The sequence below is a fragment of the Typopeltis vanoorti genome, chromosome 1 (genome assembly GCF_054136105.1).
Source record: "Typopeltis vanoorti isolate ZY-2024b chromosome 1, IOZ_Tvanoo_1.0, whole genome shotgun sequence".
Classification (NCBI taxonomy): domain Eukaryota; kingdom Metazoa; phylum Arthropoda; class Arachnida; order Uropygi; family Thelyphonidae; genus Typopeltis; species Typopeltis vanoorti.
In genome coordinates, this window is record NC_143549.1 from 25239554 (window position 1) to 25258128 (window position 18575).

The 18575-nt window shown below is 36.8% G+C and overlaps 1 protein-coding gene across 3 annotated transcripts in view; it reads left to right on the forward strand.

The window, feature by feature from the left end:
- The window catches only part of LOC150109844 (tRNA (guanine(6)-N(2))-methyltransferase THUMP3-like), a 149690-nt gene extending 133731 nt beyond the window's left edge, over positions 1-15959 (forward strand). For all 3 annotated transcript variants that reach the window (XM_090396940.1, XM_090396948.1, XM_090396956.1), the window contains one exon: positions 15724-15959. In XM_090396940.1, the coding sequence (XP_090253066.1) occupies positions 15724-15834 (111 nt within the window). In that variant the 3' untranslated portion in view covers positions 15835-15959. The remainder of the gene's footprint in view (positions 1-15723) is intronic.
- The last annotated feature ends 2616 nt before the right edge of the window (positions 15960-18575 follow it).

The following is an 18575-nucleotide window of genomic DNA, read 5'->3' on the forward strand; positions in this document are numbered from 1 at the left end:
ATACACATCATCAACATTTATCCCGAGATGATTTAGTTTACCTGGCTGTCTGCATTATATCTTATTCCAAGAGATAATTTCTGTAGGCACCTGATACCAAATCCATTCAAGTACAGGCCATCCCTTTTCTACCGTCAAACTCGCTCCATGCATCCAAAAACTCAACATCCATTTTTTGCACATAGTCTGTGCATTGAATTTAAATAGGATAAAAATGAATATCATATTGGAAAGAAAAATATATAACTTTTAAAATGAGTTGAGTAGCCTTTACAGGTATTTGTATATACAGGGTGGTTCAAAATTTCACGTACAAACTTTGAGGGGAGGTAGAGAACATCAGAATTAACCATATTCACATAGGAAAGCATGACCGGAAACGCCACTGGAAGGTACTAACAGGGACTCAAAGATACAGAAATAACACAAGGCAGTAAGTAGTGTAAAAAACTTTATCAGGTATAACTGAATAGTTCAATAGTAGTTGGATGCATAATATGGTAAATGAGGTGCATGTTTGCCATCTCAGCAGGCGTCAACATGTTGTGTATGGGGTAGTGATATCCCAGAAGTCTGTTTTAGGGTCATTGTTGATTTTAGTTTATATGTAAATAACATTAGAAAGGGCTTAAGTGGTGATATACAGTTATTTGTAGATGATGCAAAGTTGAGGGGGAGAGAGAGAGCAGATACCATAGATGGGCAAGTGCATGAAAATGTCAGTTTAATTTTGCGAAGTGTAAGGTTTTAAAATTTCGGAAGCAAAGATGCAATGCAGAGTATAGGATTGGTGGGGTTTTGGAGGAGGTCGAGGAGATGGGTTTTGGGATTGTGATGGATAGAGACTTGAAATTTCATGGACTAAAATTGTAAGGATGGCACAGTGGATTATATGAATGATGTGGAGAACACTGACATATAGAAGTAAAGCTCTTTTGAATTCCATTGTACAACACTTTAATCAGGCTGCATATGGATTACTGTGCACAGATTTGGTCATCTGGTTTTGAAAAGGATGAGATCATGGAGAGGGCCCAGAGACAATGGACTAAGTTGGTTTCTGGTTCTTTGGAATGTGGAATATGAGGACAGATTGAGAGAATGCAAATTACAGTACCTAGTTGATAGAAGGAAGAGGGGGAGGCATGGTCTCTCCTCTTCATTCTGTAAGAGATATATGTTAAGGGATAATTACCAGATTAAAGTGGATGATTTTTCATAGAATATCTGAGGCAGGGGAAAGAAAGATAGGCCATCCATAGAAGCTGTATAAGGTAGGTGTGAGCAAGAGGTGAGGAGTAGATTTTTTGCATGGAGAGTGGTAGGTGATTGGAATGCATTGCCTGGGAGTGTGGTGAGTGTAGAGACAGTGCATGCATTTAAGGTCAAAGTACAATGAGCTGTGCGTGTGAGAGTAAGAACTCCCATGAAGTCTGTTGATAATAATAATAAACATTATTATTATCAACAACATTAACATTATCATTATCATTATCACAACATTAACAACAACATTAACATTATCAACAGATTTCCATGGAAATCTGTTGATAATAATAATAAAAATAAACTGTAGACTTAACTATGAATATTATTCAGAAAAAGTTGGGGAAAAAGTGCCAAAATCTTGGAGTTTGATAAATTCTGAAGAAAACATTGATTCAGTTATGGAGGCAGTCTTTTAATGCAGATTAAAAGTTTTTAGCAAATAAATCAACAAATGCTTAAATGAATAGAAAGAGAATATTAAGAGAACTAAGCTGAGAAAACAAAATTCATTGAAACAGTGCTAAAGTGTTCTGAAACTGTTAAAAAGCTGCAAAAAAGCTATAAAAAGGAGTACAGTAAAAGAAATCAGATTGGAGACGATAAATTACATGAAAAATGAAACCAAAGATATTCTGATTATCTGAAATAATTACTTTCAAAGACTGTTAAATGAAATAAGCATTTAAAAGAAAAAAAAGTCTTTAAAATGACATTTTATTTAGCTTAACAGGGGAGTATTACATATTTACTCGAGTGATACATATGTTGTTTTATTTATAAAATATATTTTATTTTAATGTGAAATATTGATAATATGAAAGTGATGAGGAATTGATGTGATTTAGAGCATTTCCACAATTGAAACTAATTTCTTTAGTTAGTGATTTAATGGAGGAGTAGCTGTGTTGTTTAAATTTTGCCCTTAATTTTAGTAAATATTGGTGATATTGCTAAATATTGTTCTTAGTATTTTCTTTATTTTTCATTGTCATTTAATCATGACTATTATTATACAATATTGTTTCAAAAGCATTCTGCATTTATGGCACCAGTGCTTACAAGAAAAATGGCAGCCAAGGCTTTGATGTTGAATAATATTATGCATGATTTAGTGCAATGTAGCTTGTGTTTAGAGTGGATGAGGACAATGCCGCAGTCATCCTCGATGCCATGGAATATAATCGAAGAATTGAGATTATTCTCCGAGATCGTGCTATCTACAATACCACTAGAACATGATCCCACAAAAACACAATTTAAAAAAATATCCTCCTGCCACTGGACATTACAAAAAAACTCAAGCCTCCCCCTGATATACCGTTTACCAAAAATCCACAAACCTAATTACCCCCCCCTCCTGAGACCTGTAGTAGATGCCACAGTTGCACCTTGCTACAAACTATCAAAGCAGATAGCTAACTCTTTGCCTCCCTCCCTCACTGGTCTTATTACATCCTATATAAAAACTCTACCAATTTTAAAACCTTGATTGAAAATCTAACTTTAAATAATACAGATATATTGGTAAACTTTGAATCACTTCATTGTTTACCAATATTCCATTAAATGACACCTTAACACTCTTAAAAAACATTTTCCCTTCTGATATCTTAGATCTCTTTTTCTTTGCCAACAATTCTGGTTATATTTCTTGAAAGAATAAAATTTACAAACAAATAGAGGGAACCACTATGGGTTCTCCACCCTCTTGCCAATTTTTACATGGAAAATTTTGAAAAACGAGCCATAGACTCGGCCCCTTTCAGACCTTCTGTCTAGCTAAGATATGTAGATGATGTATTCTCTATTTGGCCTCATGGTCCAGGCACATAGACTCCTTCCTCAGTCACCTTAATAGCTTACATCCAAGAATCCAGTTTATGATGGAAAAGGAAAATAACAATAGTTTACCCTTCCTTAGACACCTTTGTAATATGCCTTCCTAATGGTTACCTTTCCTTCTCTGTATATAGAAAATCTACTCACACAGGCAGATACATTCACATACTCTCCCACCACTACCCCTCTCAACAATATTATTATTATTATTATTATTATTTTTTATTTTTTTTTTATTATTATTTCGGGCGACTCCAGGAGTCCTTAGACTCATCGAGGGAGGCCCTAAACATCATGTCCACACAACTATGCGATTACATTCTCACAGTATCTATCATACCTTGTCTTGAACTCGCTCACCGTCATAGCACCCACAACAGACTCTGGCAGCTTATTCCACTCATTTACCACTCTAAAAGTAAAGAACCCAGCTCTAACACCCCTGCTAACCACACTCTTTCCCAGCTTCCATAGGTGTCCCCTAGTTCTCCCACCACCAGTCCTGATCTCAAAAATATCCTCTGAATTAATCCTATAGAATCCCTTTAGCAATTTGAATGTCTCAATCATATCTCCCCTCCTCCGCCTATCAACTAGTTTCTGCAACCCACAAATCTTCAACCTATTCTCATATGGTTCATTCCATAGACCTGTTATCATCTTAGTCACTCACCTCTGGATCCTCTCCACCTCCTCCCCATCAAGAAGGAACCGAGGTGGCCAAATCTGGGCACAGTAGTCAAGATGAGGTCTTATCAAGGCTCGGTACAGAGGTACAGTAACTTGCTTGTCTCTGCTCGTCAAGGTATTTTTCAACAACCAAGCGAGTTGATGAGCTGATTTAGCTACTTTTGCAGTGTGCCCCCTAAACTTCATCTCCCTATCCACCAACACTCCCAAGTCCCTGGCCTCATCAATCTCTTGGAGTACAGTTCCACCAATGTGGTATACTGCTGCTAATCTTTTCACTCCAAAATGCATAACCTTACATTTTGTCACATTAAATTGGCATCCATTCTCCTTAGCCCAGAACTCCAATCTATCTAAGTCATCCTGCAAGACTTTGACATCTTCTGCATTCACTATTGCCCTACCCAACTTTGCATCATCAGCGAACAAATGAATTGTTCCACTTAGATCCTTCCCTATATCGTTAATGAACAGATTAAACAGCAGTGGTCCAAGAACATAACCCTGCGGCACACCACTAGTCACAGGCCGTCTTTTGGACTCTACTCCTGAATAAACAACTCTTTGATATCTCTCCATCAACCAACCACCTATCTACCTCACCAACCCTATATCCATTCCCATATGTTGTAGTTTACGGATTAGTATTCCATGTGGTATCCTGTCAAATGCCGAATATGGCATTATTAAAACTCTAACTAATAGAGCCCACAATCTTTGTTCCACTAGAACCTCTCTTTCAACCGCATACACAACACCTTACTTTCCAATGGCTACAGTGATTCCAGAATTAAAAAAATAATCAGTTCCTACCCCATTCCCTGTCCATCTCTTCAGAAATGTCATCATCATACTCTACATCCATGCCACATCAGAAAAAATAGCCAGGTCCTTAAAAAAGTACAACCTCCACACAGCATTTAAGCCTCACCATAAACTTACTACCCTTATCCATTCTACTGAAGATCAGCTCATTCCTCTCTCAGTGCCTGGAGTATATAGAGTACACTGTTCCTGCAAGCTGGCTTACTTCAGACACACAGCTAGATTAGCAACCATCTGTTTAGAAGAACACAGATCATACATCTGCAATCACGATTATGGCCAATCTGGCCTTGCAGACTATTTTTTGGATACAGCCCACAGGATCTCCTTCAGAAAAGCCACCATGCTCCACCATAGTAAATTCAAAAAAGAAAGACTGTTTTTAGAATCTGCAGCTGCACTCAAAAATCAACTGAATTTAAATAAATATAGTTGCTTAAAACTTCCCAAAATTTGGGAAACATGAATTATCAGAGATTCCACTTTACATCCTACAAGCACCCATAGAAGATGCACCACCACCTAGATAGGACTTTAGAGTTACCCACGTATTTCACTTAATATTGTGTTGTATTTGAGTGTGTTGTTACAAAAGTTATTTGTAATCCCTGAAGATGTCTCAGTGACAGACAAAATATTGGAAGCATTAAAGTTAGTTTTATTCCTTTTCCAGTGCTGTAAATGTTCCATTAAACCTCCAACATGATGTCCTCACAGTACTTAAGCTTCAACACACATAGCGCATGTGTTTAATGTATTCATTGCTGAGAATGAAGGATTTGTGATACAAAAGCAAGAATGGAGAAGAGAGAATGTGTGTGTTACAAATTTTGTAATTACAGGGATAGAATGTAATGGATATTGTATTTTCAGAGAAGATAGAGGAAACAGGACAGTAAGAGGGACATTATTAATGATAGCTGAAGAACTTCAACCAACAAAAATAAAACTAAAAGTGAATTGAGATTTTTTTTTTTTAATGTTGAGCTCATACATGAGAGGTTGGTTGATTAACCTATAGTACATTAGTACCGTATATGGGTGGTGGGTTGGGAAAGAAGGTACTTGTTCACATTTGATTTGAATGATTGTATATTGTATTCCCTGAGAAACACAACAAGGAGAAGACTGTTATGCAGCACAGCAGTTGCAGGGATGAAGGAGGAGGAGGAGAAAAAACTTGTTCTGTGGGTTTCAAGGTGCACTGTGAAGGGATGCTGTATTTGAGTGTGCAGCAGTAGCTGTGTTCCAACGAGCTTAGTACTAAGTAGAGAAATTATTGATGCTATTTCAGAGGGACATTACATTTTCCATTAAAATATTTGTAGAATATACATAGTGTAAAGACCTATCGTCTGTGCAAAGTGGGGGAGGGGGGGGTGAGTTGGTAAGAGATGGGTCGTTAATAAGTCTGATTGCTCTCCTCTGTATTGAGTTGAGCATTTTGAGGAAGTTTTTGGGTACCCCACTGACAGCAGTACTCGATTGTTGGGTGGATTTGTATGAGGTTAGCAGCTGTTCAGGGGTGAAATAACGTCTTGAGTGAAAGAGAAATCCTAGTTTTTTAGAAGCTGAGGATGCAATGGTTGTTATGTGTTTTATGAAAAATAAGACAGTACTGAGTCTTATTGGCATTGAAATTGACTAGGTTATCTGGACCCCATTGGATGATGGCTTGGAGATCAGAATTGAGGACATTGGTGGTTGATGTTCTGTAGGTTGAAGTGAGTTGTGTGGAGTAAGGTTTATCATAAGAAAGGGCAGAGTGCAATATGCTGTCGTCTGCAAAACTATGTACTGGGTTGGAGGTAAGCTGAAGTAGGTCATTGATATATTGATATATATATATATAGTAGGAAGAGGGTTGGTGAGAGGAGAGAACCTTGTGAAATCCCAGCATTAGTTACATGGTGAGAGGATATGGAACCATCCACCACCACACACGTCCAGACAGAAAGCTCACAGTTCAACTACAGAAGCCTTGAGATAGCCCAAACGATGGCAGCTTGCTTAGTTAAGCCCTTGTGCCAGATTTTGTCAAATGCCTCGGAGATATCAAGTGCAACTGCTTGAAATTTGCCAAATTTCTCCATGGCATTTGCCCAGATGTGGGTGACATATGTGAGCAGATCTCCTGTTGATCGGCAGCAATGTTGGCAGTTGTTTATTAGACAGGTAGCTTCAAGGTAATGCAGGAGTTGGGAAGTGATTTTTTCCATTACTTTGGACAGGACTGAGGTGAGTATGGGGCAGTAGTTGGATGGCAGTGATTTGTCACCCTTCTTGAGAATGGGTTGAATATAGGCCAATTTCTGAGCTGTGAGATAGATACCAGTGGAGTAAGACAATATATAGGTGACATAGGCCAGAAGTCAGAACTCTCCTTTTTTGTGTCTAATTTGGACAGTATTTTATTGATCTCTTTCTGGCAAAAGGATATGGTGGGCATCTGGAATGGTTGGGGGCATTTGTCATTGTCAGTTATGAATGCATTGGAGGCAAAGCATCCCACTTGGCACTGTTATAATGCCAAACTAATCTTGTATGGGAGTGACTGTGTACTCATTGTTGCATGGCGGAGAATTTCTGCATTTGTAAAATTCGATGCAGTTGACGATATTCTTTCCTTTTGAATCAACTTTTACAGAGGTCACAAATCTTGAAAATAAAATGTATATTGTGTACTACTATTTGGAGTTGCATTCTTATTTTTTGTAAAAACCCACGTGGGTAGTGAACTTAAAGAGAATATCATTAAATTGTTCAGGGATTGTAAACATAAGAAAAGTGCTTTAAGTTGCTCTCTATCTCAGCCAGATGTATAATTCAAAGGCAATGTCATAAAAAGCAGCATAGTACTGAAACGGCTCCGTTTTCAGTTAACAGGATTATGATGCGTTGCCAGTACGATTTGAGAGTGAACAATTAGTGATGAAGGTCAAAACCATTTGTGCTGGAATATTCACGGGGGGGCTCCTACCCTTAATCCAGGGACTCTCAGAATTGTATATAGGAAGCCTTCAAAGAAAGAAAAGCACGATCGAGGGAACGCCATTTTCTTGCTGCAGATCGTCAGCTCGTTTGAAGTCAGAGAACGTGGCCTGTGGGCAGGAGAAGCACCAAAGGAGCAGAGTGACGTACCAGCATGCACTGCAAATAAATGAGCTTGCGATTGACTGGGAAATGCCAGCAACAGTATGCTTCAAGTCCTGGGAGTGAGCCACCGAACGACGACGACTATGAGACCGAATATGAAAGGGCAGAGTGTCAGGACAGAAGAGCATTCTATGGAACCTGTAAAGATATAGGGAGTGATATAACTAAAGTGTGCAGATAAGGAACTGTGAGTAGATTTTATCATACTTTTATTGAGTTTGTAGAGGATTGACTGAGAGTCCATAAGACATTGCTAAGTTTGAAATTTCATTGTTACGGATTGAGAAGCCCGGAATCAAAGATATTTTGTATGATTGAGCAAAAGTTATTGAAAGCTTGTGATTAGAATTATAGAATTCATAATGCTAGTTTTGAAAATGATTGCTTTATGTGCATGATTGATAATGTATATTATTTGTTACAATATCATAACTTGTAGCATAGGATGCAATTATGGGAAGATTAATATAGTAGTGTAGTATCTTGTATAATTACTATTGATGTAAATATGTTTTGTTTTGTTAATGTGGAATACTGCCTGATCTTTACACAATGCACTGTCTCTAAAAAAATTTACGGATCTATGAGCAAAGATTTAGAAGAATAGTCATGACTCAGAAATTAAGATTCTTAATTAAATGTAGTATATCCTACAAGGGCCATCACCAATGACTATTGTTGAAATTTATGCACCACCAATACTGGTGGTGCAGTCATTAAATAAAAATAAATTTTCAGAATTCTCATTGTATCAGAGATATCTAAACGTAGTCTAGAGTGACAAGGCTAGCTCGAGATAAAATTGATAGCCACTCACTCATAAAAGAAAATAAGTAAACAGCAAAAAGCAAGAGAGAGAGAGAGAGAGAGAACATAAAACAACAACAAAAAAAAAAAAAATTTACACAATAGGTTGTGGTCAGAATTTCCCAGGGGCATTCTACATTCACTGTGTATTTGGAAGGGTCAGGATAGATCTAGGGTATTTGGAGAGTGGTTCGGGTTATCAGGTATTCTAGTTGGCATCTGAACTATTTGTGTAAGGTCATTAGTGATGGCAAATGTTTCAGCATCTCTGCCTGCAAGGTTCTGTACAGCTGGAGGAAGAAAGCCAGTTGGTGCTGTGGACATTAAAATTCCTAGGAGGATGATTTCGCTATTGGGAAAGTGGGACTGGAGAAAGTCAATTTTTAAGGAAAGTAAATTATAGAGCCCAGAGTGGTTTAGCGGAGCAATAGAGACAGCATATGAATTTGACTGAGTTGGGAAAGGATATTTTCATCCAAAGAAGGTCAAACTTGGGCGATTCTAGATCGGGTGCTCTCTGGCAAGGTATGTTGGAGCAGATGTATGCACAGACATCCCCTTGGGTCGGAAGGAGTTAAAAAGTTTGTAGTTTGGAAGGTTGAGATGAATAGATCTATCCATTCATTCGAAGCTGTCTAGTGTAAAATAGAAGCCAAAAGGACAAAAATATATTATTTGCTGCAGGCATTGGGAGGGTGAGGGGATCCAGCAGATGTGGATGATATGCACCTGCAAATTTAAATAAATAGTATAATGTGTATAAACCAGCACCTAAACCTAAATACTGATTTTCAAAGTACTTCTTACAAGAATGTCTTTAATTGAGGAAGCATAGTAATAGTTGGTAATTCATTTCGCTAGTGATTAGAAGAGAAGTATTTATTTTAATATATGTGCCTTCATTGAGCTATGTATGAACTACCATTTCTTGATATTGCGTGGAAGAAGTGTATCTGAAGTATATGTTCATGAGTATTTTCTCTCTACAATTGGGAGGTAGGACTGTTTAGTCTCTTATGTAATCTCTCTTGTGCAGAAAAAGAGAAAAATATGAATGACAAAAACTGATAATTACTTACTTACTTAAGCATGTAATGAGGTCCTGAACTGTTGTGAGGCAGATATTCCTTGACCTCATTCAAATGCCCCAGTTCATCCCACAGATGTTCAATAGGGTTGAGATGAGGACTCTGTGGAGGCCAGTCAAGTGTGGTGACATTCATGTATACAATCCATGCAGTTATAGCATCAGCCTTATGACACTGTGCATTGTCTTGCTGAAAGAGACAATAGTCAGTTGTGTAGAAATGCCACAAAGTAGGAAGCAGTTCAGTGTTAATGGCACACAGAGGTTCGAGGCCAAACTAGGAAAAACACTACCATACCATCACACCGCCACCTCCAAATTTCAGATGTGGTCATGCACTCTGGTAAGAGATGTTCACCTGCATCTGCTCCATAAAGAGTGTGGCATGATTCATTGCTCCATAACACAGCTTTCCAAGTCCCAATCTACACACTCTTTGCATCACTGAAGATGATGATGATGCTGCATGTTGTTTGGGTAATATAAGGGTTGCATATTACCATGAAAAGCCATCTTGTAAGCCTTGATTCTGAATGACTAAACAAACACACATAATAACCACAGTAATAAGTTTTAATAAGTAAATATTTCATCCTAAGTATCTTAGGACATCGTCAGTACAGTTAATTCAAACAATACTAGGAATAACATACAGTTAGGGCACATTACAATGGAATCCCAATATGCGTGCAGTAGCATGTTATAGAATTAAATTAAAATATATCTAGAGGGGAAAAAAGATTATAAGATAACACACACACACACACACACACACACACATATATATATACACACACAGTAGAACTCGGTTATAACGATCACAGTTACAGCGAATTCACGTTTATAACGAATAATTTTGAAGGTATATTTGAATTACATTTGATTTAATGCATGTATTTCATATTTATTACAAATTAGTTTCACGGGAATAACGAACGAATAATACACGTTAGTCGTTCCTTTACTGACATTTCGTACGTATGCATTTTCTGGTTGTGGAAAAATGTTGGGAGTCAAACGGAAAATTTTATCGGTTTCCGAAAAAGTAGAAATTATATGGGAGGTGGAAAGTGGCCAATCAAATCTGACAGTGGCAAAGAAGTATGGTTTGTCCCCATCTACAATATCAACAATTTGGAAGAATCGCGAGTTGACTCTGAAAGCTTTTGAAAACAATTTATCGAAGTGTAAAAAACTTAAAAAGTGTAATAAAAGTGACATTGACGAGGCACTTCTTTCGTGGTTTAAAGTGCAGTTTAAAGTTTAAAGACTTAGATGATTTAGTATGTGTAGCTGCAGAAAAGTAGCATTTGCATATCATTCTGCAAAACTTTGTCATTTAGATTAAATGATTGTACTTCTAAATTAATAGCACACATAATAAATTTAGTTTAATCCTTTATCCAAGCGTGTGCAAACAAAGTTTACGCCTGAAAGTATCTTTAGGACTGGGGTAAAGTGGTACAACACCGGGCAACTCCTTGCAAAGGTGGAGCAAGATACCAACACTCCTATCTCAGTATCTCCCATAATGCAAAACACATCTCCTTGCGGATATGTATAATGTTATGCATTACGGGAAGGGCCACTACCCAGACTAGTTTCGACCTTTATTGAGGTCTCTTCAGTGGGAGCCAGGCCCAAGTGGAGACACTAAGGCAGAAGCATTAGCAAGGTCATCTCCTCCTATAGGAGCTGCCAAATGGTGTGCCACCTTTTTATTAAATTACTCTGGATTTAGAGAAAGATGTTGAAAGTTTATTTTTCACTTGGTCAGACTATAATAAATTTAGTTTAATCCTTTATCCAAGTGTGTGCAAACAAAGTTTGCGCCTGAAAGTATCTTCAGGACTGGGGTAAAGTGGTACAACACCAGGTGACTCCTTGCAAAGGTGGAGCAAGCTACCAACTTAATACCAATTTAATAGCACACGTTTTCACTTCCAAGTTTTCTCAAGTTTTCTTGTGCTTGTATGAAAAGCGAAACAATAGTAGTTGATGTGTTGGCTCCATTAGCAAAAGAAGACCTTCGCAAACATTTAAATGTCATCTGTGTTATCGGACACTTCCAACAATAATCAGTTTGATTACAATAATGGTTGAATTTTTTTCATCCAGTTCATGGAATCAAAGCTTTTGGAAGTTCATTCTGTTGAAAGTGAAACATATGAAATTATTGGGAATGCTATTGTAGATTCAGTTAAAAAATTCAACATTAAAGATAAAATTGTTTTGCAGTGATGATGAAAGTGTCATAGTAATAAGTGTTCTTACTAAATTAAGAAACTTGTGGAACAGAAATGTACTTGGAATTGGTTGTGGTGCACACATAATTCATAATTACATCCAAAAGCTGTGATATTCTACCAATTGAGATAGAAGGATATCAAATTTACAAATATTTTCATACACACAAATAGAATAACTGAACTACAAAATTTTTGTGATAAAGCTATATATCAGAGTCAAAAATTATTTCAGCACTGCAGTACGTGCTTTCTATCTTTGTCATCCATCAGCAATCAGATCTTAGAAATGTTTGGGCTTTGAAGAACTACTTTGTAAATCAATCTAAGTCTCCTACAGTAATGTTGAATTTTTCTTCAAAATCAGTGGGAAATTCTTTAATCAGAGTATTCAGTGATGAATGAAGTGCCAAAAAACTTCAGCTTTTGTGAAGCTTTTACCAAATTGTAGTTATTGAAGACAAAGATTGCAAACAGGAAGACATTGAAATTTGTTCCTACAAAAGCAAGGGGAGAAGTAAAAAGATTAAATGATGAGAGCTCAAATGGTGTAAAAATATTTTTAAGAAAAGGTACTCTGAATGGGGGCAACAAGACAGTACCTATGAAAATATTTTAGGCTGAAATCCACTGCATAGAAAGAAGTCCATGGATGCTCCATAGGTAAAGTGCATTGTGCCATGTAATGAGTTGTTTTGTTTGTCATGTTTTGTAGCTTGTATAAATTGGAGTAATACAATGCTCCCAAGTCAGTGCAACTATGTCCAGGTGATAATGACTGTGAGAAGGAACTGATGGAGTTTGAAAGAGGCATTGTGATAGGATGTCATGATGTTGGCCTATCTGTTCGGCAAATTGAGCCATCCCAGATCAATAGTCAGCAATGCCATACTGAAGTGGAAGCACAGGAGTCATCTCCAAGTGCTACCTACAGTGGACAGTCCACCACAATCACTGAAAGTGATCATAGGGTACTACAAAGGATAATATATAAAAATCACCATTTGTCAGCCAACATGTTGAGTGGAGTTCTGGGCATTGACTGGAACATGAATCTGCACAAAAATATTCAGAATCGAGGCTCACAACATGGGTTTCTGTGGGAGGACTTTGAATAATGCCCCCTACATTATCCAAATTAACATGTGGCATCATCGTCTTGAGTGGTGCAGAGAGCATGTACAGTAGGGCATGGAAGTTTGAAAAGCTGTGTTATGGAGCAGTGAATCATGCTACATCCTCTGCCGAGCAGATGGACAGTGAAAGTCTCTTACCTTGAGTACATAACCCCCAACTATAAAATTTTGAGGCAGCAGTGTGATGATATGGTCCTGTTTTTCCTAGTTTGGCCTTAGACCTCTGTTTGTGATGACATAAACATTGAACTGCAAGAGGTATCTGGATATTCTGGATAATGCACCTTGTCATAAGGCTTCTGCTGTAACTGCATGGTTTGTGGATATGAATGCCACCATACTTGACTGGCCTCCATAGAACCCTGATCTCAACCCTATTGAATGTCTGTGGGATGAACTTGAGCTTCAGGTGAGGTCCACCCTACAACAGTCCAGGACCTCATTATATGCCTACAGGAAGAATAGTTCAAAATTCCCAGATTGCTGCAGTCATCACTGTGAAAGGAGGTCCTACATGGTGGGCACCATGGCTGTTTGTTCCTCACACTATGGTGTTCATTCACTTCTTTCTGGGCAGTGTATTTACACATCTGAGTATAGAAAAAAAATTATAATGGAAAATGTTCTCCATTTAGTTGAATTTGCTCTGGTCATGGCTGGTGCCACAATATCTGTGGAGAAGGAGTATCTTTTCAATTAAAAATATTATGCTCTATAGAAAAGCCAGGTGTAAGAGTCAGCAATTTCAAATTTATAAAATACAGATTTGAAGGCAATGTGAATGACTACTAAAAACAATTATTCTGCTTATGAAGGGGGGGGGGGTCTGGAAAGTTCTGATAAACATCCAGAACTAAAATGATATTAAAGCAACTGATATAACCACAAGAAAGAACATACTAGTAGCAGCAGAATTATGAAGGCAACTTATGTTCTTAGATCATCGCATGTTCTTTCTTGTAGTTATATCAGTTGCTTTAATATATCATTTTTGTTCTAGGTGTTTATCAGAACTTTCCAAACCCCCCTCATATGTTATTGTTTGTTTATATAATCAAGTTTATTTTTCTTTAATATGCATGGACATGCATTGTTTTTTTTTCTTTGGAAAGAATCCTATTTTTGAAAATAAAAGGAATAGTTGAGTTGCTAATGTTGACAGTCTGATGTCAGAAGTGTTTCATTGGTCCAACATATCAAGCATTAAATAAATATTTCAAAATATTATATAATTCTAATTATTTTAATCGCATCCCCTTCTATTCAAAAATATCCTAGTTCGTATGATAATTTAATAGTCACTCTAATTAAATTAAGGGGATAAAAATCCCTTATTATTTTACAGCCAGTATGCAAAACTCTGAGATCGAAAACTACGATCTAAGAGTTTCATGTTGAAGAACTATCAGTGAATCCAAGCGTAAGTGAACACCTGGTAGTACAACACCAAGGCAACTCGAAACAAAGGTGGAGCAAGCTCCCTCACTATCCTTGATATTTTCTCATAATGTAAAACACAGCTCCTAGGAGATGTAATACTGCCTTACGTTATGAGGAGAGGTCACTACCCCGACCGGTTTCAACCTTTTTTGAGGTCTCATCAGTGAGTAGGTAGACCTGGATGATATCAAAGTTTAAGTGAAAAGAACTTACATACCTTCACTATACGAATGCCAGAAAGGTGTGCCCATATATTATAACTAAGATAAAAAGCCAAATGGCTATTTTTTCTGGCGAAGTTAATTAAATTAAAGGGATAAAAATTCCTTATTATTTTACAGCCAGTATGCGAAACTCTGAGATTGAAACTACAATCTTTATTCCTTAATTTAATTAACTTCACCAGAAAAAATAGCTGTTTTGGCTTTTTATCTTAGTTATAATTTATGGGCACACCTTTCTGGCATTCGTATAGTGAAGGTATGTAAGTTCTTTTCGCTTAAACTTTGATATCATCCAGGTCTACCTACTCACTGATGAGACCTCAAAAAAGGTTGAAACCGGTCTGGGTAGTGACCTCTCCTCATAACGTAAGGCAGTATTACATCTCCTAGGAGCTGTGTTTTACATTATGAGAAAATATCAAGGATAGTGAGGGAGCTTGCTCCACCTTTGTTTTTCGAGTTGCCTTGGTGTTGTACTACCAGGTGTTCACTTACGCTTGGATTCACCGATAGTTCTTCAACATAAAACTCTTAGATCGTAGTTTTCAATCTCAGAGTTTCGCACATACTGGCTGTAAAATAATAAGGGATTTTTATCCCCTTAATTTAATTAACTTCGCCAAAAAAATAGCCATTTGGCTTCTTATCTTAGTCACTCTAATTATTATTTCCCAGACAATTTTTGTTCATTATTGAGATCTAATCAGCAGAAAACTAGGCTTGTGAAGATACTTTGAGCTAACTTGACAGAAGATAGTATCTTTATATACAAAAAGTAGTTTTCTATATGGGGGGAGAAGTAAGTCACCATATTTTCACTATGCTCTGGAAATTGTTACCTTAACTTCATATTAATTTAATATCATTTTGCTTAAACAGTTAATTTAATGCAGATGTTTTGTTATATGTCTGTAAATATTTGTCTTTTTAAAAAAAATTCTCTTTTGTCATATCAGTTAGCAATAATATATGAATTAGTTCTCAAAAATGCACTTTTTTTTTAGGCCATAAAGCAGTGCAACAAGTTCTGGCATCAGGCACGTTTACTAGGAGTTAATATTGGTGGTCTTGCAGCCTGTGTATTTGTATTGCACAGGACAAAATTTGTTTTATAGTCATCAAAAGAATGACATGAAGTGCAACCAGTGACAATGTTCTTTGTTCTAGTTCCTTTTTTTTCCCCTAAAGTTATTCCTTTATTTGTTTGAAAGCAATAAAATATTTGCATTTTGAGCATTATTTTTTGTCTGTTTTTGCACGCGCGCACACACACATGATAATCTTCAGTTATCATTGAAAGGAAACAGTGTAAGGAAATGTTGTAAGTATTTAAAAAAAACCTATTAAACTGTATTAAATGATATCACTCTAAATATATAAAAAACGATTTATACTGAAATACAAAGCTGGTAATTATGATGGACTTAGGAGGCATCTTGGAGCAGTACCATGGCTTTAGAAGTAAAGAATGTCACTGATATAGGAAGTGATCGTAGATTGTTTGAGAGCAGTATCAGGCTGCATATCCACAATCAGGAGGATAAATAAAGTGGAGGTGAAGTTGATGAGTAGAGATATAAAGCAAGAGTTTTGAAAAAAGAAAACATTGTGGAGAGAATATGAAGAGAGACATGATCAGCATACTCATGAGCAGTACAGAGTACAGGCATGAAAAGGGACGAGTATGATAAGAAAGACCAAATCAGATTATTAGAGAAAATTAGTTGAGCACAAAAGTAAATCCAAAAGAGTTTTTTTGTTATGTAGCAAGTAAGACAAAAAAAATGGCTATGGAAGAATGAATTTAATCAATGGCGAAGGAAAGTTGAAGAAGCAAAAGAAAAATAGTCAAGTTGCTAAGTGCTAATTTTGCAAAATCTTCACCTGGATGATACACCTGAATGGTGTATCATCCAGGTGAAGATTTTACAGTTGCTGATGTGACAGTGATGTAAGAAATTTAGGTAGATGAACAGGAGGTGCTCAGCATATTGAAAATATCAGTATGAATACAGCAGGGGACTTGATGGCATGTCAGTCCATTCACTAGGTGAATGTGCAAGAGAATTGGCATTGCCTCTTATGAAGTTGTTCAGTCTAAGTCAACTCTGGCAAGGTTCTAAAGGAGGAGGAAGAGGGTAAAATAGTTCCATTTCAGAGCAATTAGTATCTCTTTAGTGATGATTAAAGTATTTGAAAAGTTGATAAAAGGTAAAATTTGGAAATGAGCGGATAGGAATATGATATTCTATAGGGGACAGCATGGCTTCATAAAAGGTAGGTCTTGGTTTAGTAATTTATTCACATTTTATAATAATGTGGTAGTAGAATTGTATAAAGGGAATGGCTACACGCCATGATATTGTTGGACTTTGCAAAAGTATTTTATAGAATATCACATTGAAAGCTATTACAAAAGTTAGAGCACATGGGAATGGATACGAAACTGGTAGCATGGATGGGGTGAGGAAAGTAGCTGACAGACACCAGAGAATAGTATAGGTGTTCCCCACTTATTCACCATGTTAAACACAGAGCATTGGCAAAAAGTGAAATCTAGCCTTCATTTAACTTGCAAATGTGTTTTGGCCACCGAAAAATGTAAATAACACACTATATATCATACGAATGTAGGTGAAAGCTAAATAACACAAGGTGCAGTATAACGTGCAGTAATCATATTTTTCACTACGGCTAATTAGTTATAGCTTTTCTTGCAAATTGGAAAGCTTATGGCTTCTTTTAAGTTTATCACTACATTTAGGTGCCATTATAAGCACAAATATCAGAGGCAGACAAGTTAGGTAAAAAGTTGTGTGCAGTGCATCTCTTAGATGCACTGTGCATGACTTCTATAAACACTGAATGCGAATCAATTGAGAGAAGTGCATGAAATGTTGGCAAAAAGCATGTGACTACTGTGTATGGTTGAGTGTAATCTAGGACAAGGAGGGTGACCAGTGGAGTACTTCAGGAGTGTGTGTGCTGGGGTCATTATTTTTTAATTTGCATATCAGTGATATAGGGAAAGATTTAAGGGAGATATTCAGTTGTTTGCTGATGCAAAACCAGGGAGTGCAATAATTATGAAGGTGATGTAGATATCATGCAGGATGATTTAAATAAATTGGCATTGTGGGTGAAGGATAATGATTATGAATTTAATGTTGCATAATACTTTGGGTTGAAAAGGTTACATACTGAGTATCACATTACTGGATTGCAGAAAATTGATAAGGGACTAGATGACTTTGTGGGGGATAATAGTAGACAGAGAATTTAGGTTCAGAGGGCATATTGGAAAAGTTGATCAAAGGATTACTTGGATGCTGAAAATACCCTACCATGCAAACTTTTAGCTTCTTTTAGCTTTATCACTACATTTAGGTGCCATTATAAGCACAAATATGAGAGGCAGATAAGTTGGGTAAAAATTTGGCTAATAGCATTTAAACTGCCAAAGCACATCTTGTAAGACTTCAAAATCAAAAACAGACCTGGATCCAATTTAAATCATAGATAGTGAAAGAGCCAGTGAAAAAACTGAGAAAAAATCCAAAAGATGAAAGCTAGATACGGAACACACCATTTGTCTACTTGGAACATAATGGAATTATTACTGATCCCAAAGCTATTGCAGACACTGAGTGAAAACTTTTCCAGAATCTTAGCAACAAATATCTTCCTATATCAATTTTTAATATTGAAAGAGTAGCAAGAGAAACAATTATTAAGCTTCTTTACCAAGGGCATAGAGCCATGCAATCAGCCATTTGTTAAAGAGGAACTCAAAAGAGTTCCTCTTTAACATAGCTCTTTTGCTTTCTCATCCTAGTGCATCGGTGCTGATGACATG